We start from the raw sequence: 3,637 nt of genomic DNA, 5'->3' as shown, positions 1-3,637 counted from the left end.
CAGGTCATTCCTAACCTCCATGAAGACTCCACTGCAGGCTAACACTTCTGCCCAGCCCCTCAGAGTCCACCTAGCAGGGTTGAGTGAAATCCTGACCATTCTCTGGGAAGACTCATGCAAAGAGCTCCATGAAGGCTTAGCTTACATATTTTTGCTTCTCTGCTAACACCTAAATAGAAACAAACATTTGTACTTCCAGCACACATGAAAACTCACTGTGTCAACATTTGATGGAAAAATGGACCACAGACATATGGCCAATATGTCTAAGCATAGAGAATATAAAATCTGTGATAAATTACCTAATTTGAAACATAGCAATGTGTGTCAAATTTCTTAGTTTGCAGTATCAATTAAGAAGGTGCCATACAGTCTAGAAATTCATGACACACACACTGGCAAAAACCATACACCATCAGAATAACCAGGCTCGAAGGGACGAGGCTAACAAAGATGACCCCAAGGGTGACCTTCTTAGAGACCAGCAGGTAGATCCCTAAGGGTAAGGAGCTGAAGTAGAGCAAACCTAGCAACCAAACCAGCACCCGGATGGATGTCTGAAACAGCAGGGAAGTACAGTTCCACACAGTCCAGTTGTGTGACACAGTGGTAACAGGGTCAAAACTTGCAGGCCTATAAAATTCTACCACAGGAGTGGAGCTCAGAGATGGGGAGCTTTCTCTCTGCACCTCCATGATGGTTATAACCAGACAGTTGGAGGAAGTGTGAGAAGGACTGACGAGAGAGGCCAGCCTCTTAGGGGTCAGCAGCAGCTCAGTGGGGTTTTCTGGCAGGCACTTCTTGCCTTTGCTCCCACAAGTCAAGTTCACGAGGATGTTGTTGTCATCAGGCAGGCTACTAACTTCATCATCTGGCAGGCATGTCTCAAACCTACAGAAGGGACAGACGATGACACCTTGGGGGGAGTCCCCAAAGTCTATGATCTTATAGAGGCATTTGGCACAAACCCTGTGACAACATTCCAGCACTTTGGGTTTCCTCTGTTTCAGATTGTATCGATTATAGCAGATCTTACATTCGAGCTCGTCAGAGACCTGAGACTCTGCAGCGTCTTCTGGTGGCTGATTAGCCATCTTGGATTATATATACAATCTTTGGGCAGATGTGTCTTTTTGGAGAACGACTTCAGTGAAGGTGTCCCTCTGAATATCACATCATTCAAATCAGGCAGAGTTAAAAGCCAGGAAAAGTGGTGACAGAAACAAGAAATCTTCCAGGCATTTCAGCCTCTACATTTCACTCTGTCTCAAATGCATATCTGAAAAGGCCACATGAGGGGTCTGCAAAGGAAAAAAGAGATTCTAATATAGTGAGGATTCTACTGGAGCAGTAAAACTTAAAAGGTTAAATCCCCTTCCACATTTCTGCCTCCAGAATAGAAACGTGTTATCTCCATGCTTAGCTTTTTTAGCCCCCAAGTATAAATGTAAAGAAGGAATTAAGAATCTTAGTGGCGTAAAATACACACCAGAGCACTGTGAGTATAGCTAGGTAGTGATTTTCTTTCTGGAACCTGTAACAAATCCCGGCCTCTTTGAAAATAGAATGGGACACATCTGAAATAGATACACTTGTCATCAAATTCAATTCACTACAAACGAATTCAGAATGTCCTTGGTGTAAATACCAGTTGCCTAAATACCCTCAATAGTGCTTAGGAACACACAAAAGAAGAGAACCCTTCAGGATAAATGCTTACCATGTGTTTTCAGAAATTACTCTGATAGAGATGACAGCATATTTAAATACAATAAGATTGTCCTCACCTTCCCAGTGAAAAGAAATCTGTTATAAATGCCTTCACCATTTGACTATTCAATTTCAAACTCTTTGTTTCAGTACTAGTCTTAAAAGCCATAGTTGTTCATACACATGCACTCAAGGAAGAGTGAAGCCCATGACGCCTGCCGTAAGCACTATAACAGGCCAAGTCTAATTCTCAAGAAACAGGAGTAAACACGATAACCATGCGCAGCTATAGCTGCAAAGATGAAGAGTCACGCCTGCATGGCTACCAAGAAGCACTCAAGGTGTACCCACCTGCATACCTTAGCTTATGTAAACTCTTTCTGTAGTGAACAGAAAGCAAAATATCAACTGTCCTTATTGTCAGCCTTTAGTTGCTATTACTGGCTTTGGATAAATGACTGAAGGTTGATTTCATGTGCACAGTTAGTTCTCAATTACTAGTACTAATAGAAGGGAGAAGCAATATGAAAAATATCCAAATAAATTTTATTTTGCTTTAATATATATATGACTTTGGTAGTAGGTTTGTCTTAAATAATGTTTTACTTGGAAAAATATAAAAATGTATTGAATTTCTGAGCATCTCCCTTCACACCCCCCCCCCCCCAAGCAATAATAGCAGAAGGCTGCCATAACAGTCCTGAGAAATCGAGTGCAACTATGCTAGAATTTAAAGTTTCCTATGGGTCATGCTGCCTTAAAAGAGAAGAGGCAGGCCCTGGCCAGTTTTCTCAGTGGTTAAAGCTTCGGCCCGCAGATTGAAGGGTCTTGGGTTTGATTCTCTGTCTCCCCCACTCCCTTCCACTCTCTCTTTAAAAAAAATCAATTAAAAAAATATCCTCAGGTGAGGATTAACAAAAAAAAATTTATAAAAAGAGAAGAGGCAGTGGGTAGCTAAACTTGGATCATTTCTGAAATCATGAATAACTAGTAAATGAATAGATATTACCTTCCTTTTTACTCATGACTTTAACTACATTTTTAATTGAGCATATAATACAAGAATGTATAATATAATGAATATTAGTAGCAAGATATTCTTGGTGGGAAAAGGAAGTCAATCAATAAATAGAACCTAACATCAACCAAAAAATATAGGTAGGATTTTTTAAAAATAAAGTTTACAATATATATCTACACTAATAAAAGAGAAAAATGGTAATTGGTGTACGGTGCTACCCTTTTCATTGGCTAATCAGGGCTATATGCAAATTAACTGCCAACTAAGATGGCAGTTAACTGCCAACAAAGATGGCGGCTAATTTGCATATGTAGGCACAATGCAGGGAGGCGAAAGGGAAAGCAGGAAGAAGCCCCCTGCCACTGACAGTGATCGGAAACCCAGGGGGGAGCAGGGCAAAGGCGGCCTGTTACCACCGTGTCACACAACTGGGCCGCCTTTGCCCTGCCCCCCAGCCATGATCGGAGAATCAGGCGCCTTTGCTGCCCTGGCCAGTGATAGCAGGAAGTAGGGGTGGAGCCAGCGATGGGAGCTGGGCACGGTCGAAGCTGGCAGTCCCAGGAGCTAGGGGTCCCTTGCCTGGGCCTAAAGCAGAGCCCACGATCGCGGGGCCGCTGCAGCTGCGGGTCCCCGCTGCCCGGGCCGGACGCCTCAGCCAGAGGCGTTAGGCCTGGGCAGGGGCGGAGCCTGCAACCGCGGGGAGCTGGGGGTCCCCTGCCCAGGCCTAATGCTTCGGCCAGAGGTGTTAGGCCTGGGCAGGGGCAGAGCAGGAGATCACGGCGCTGCTGCCGCTGCGGGTCCCCGCTGCCCGGGCCGGACGCCTCAGCCAGAGGCGTTAGGCCTGGGCAGGGGCGGAGCCTGCAACCGCGGGGAGCTGGGGGTCCCCTGCCCAGGCCTGACACCTCT

General features: G+C 45.0%; 1 protein-coding gene across 1 annotated transcript; it reads right to left on the bottom strand.

Moving 5' to 3' along the window:
• Nucleotides 1-353: 353 nt before the first annotated feature.
• Nucleotides 354-1,094, bottom strand: RNF182 (ring finger protein 182; the record flags this gene model as incomplete). The annotated part of the gene is made up of 1 exon (XM_081088372.1): nucleotides 354-1,094. One exon carries the CDS (start codon nucleotides 1,092-1,094, stop codon nucleotides 354-356), a length of 741 nt encoding a protein of 246 aa, XP_080944498.1.
• Between the last annotated feature and the right edge of the window lie 2,543 nt (nucleotides 1,095-3,637).

Source organism: Myotis nattereri, assembly GCF_964212035.1.
Source record: "Myotis nattereri genome assembly, chromosome: 3".
Classification (NCBI taxonomy): domain Eukaryota; kingdom Metazoa; phylum Chordata; class Mammalia; order Chiroptera; family Vespertilionidae; genus Myotis; species Myotis nattereri.
The sequence above is the reverse complement of the archived record's forward strand: the minus strand, read 5'-3'. Positions and strand labels throughout refer to the sequence as shown.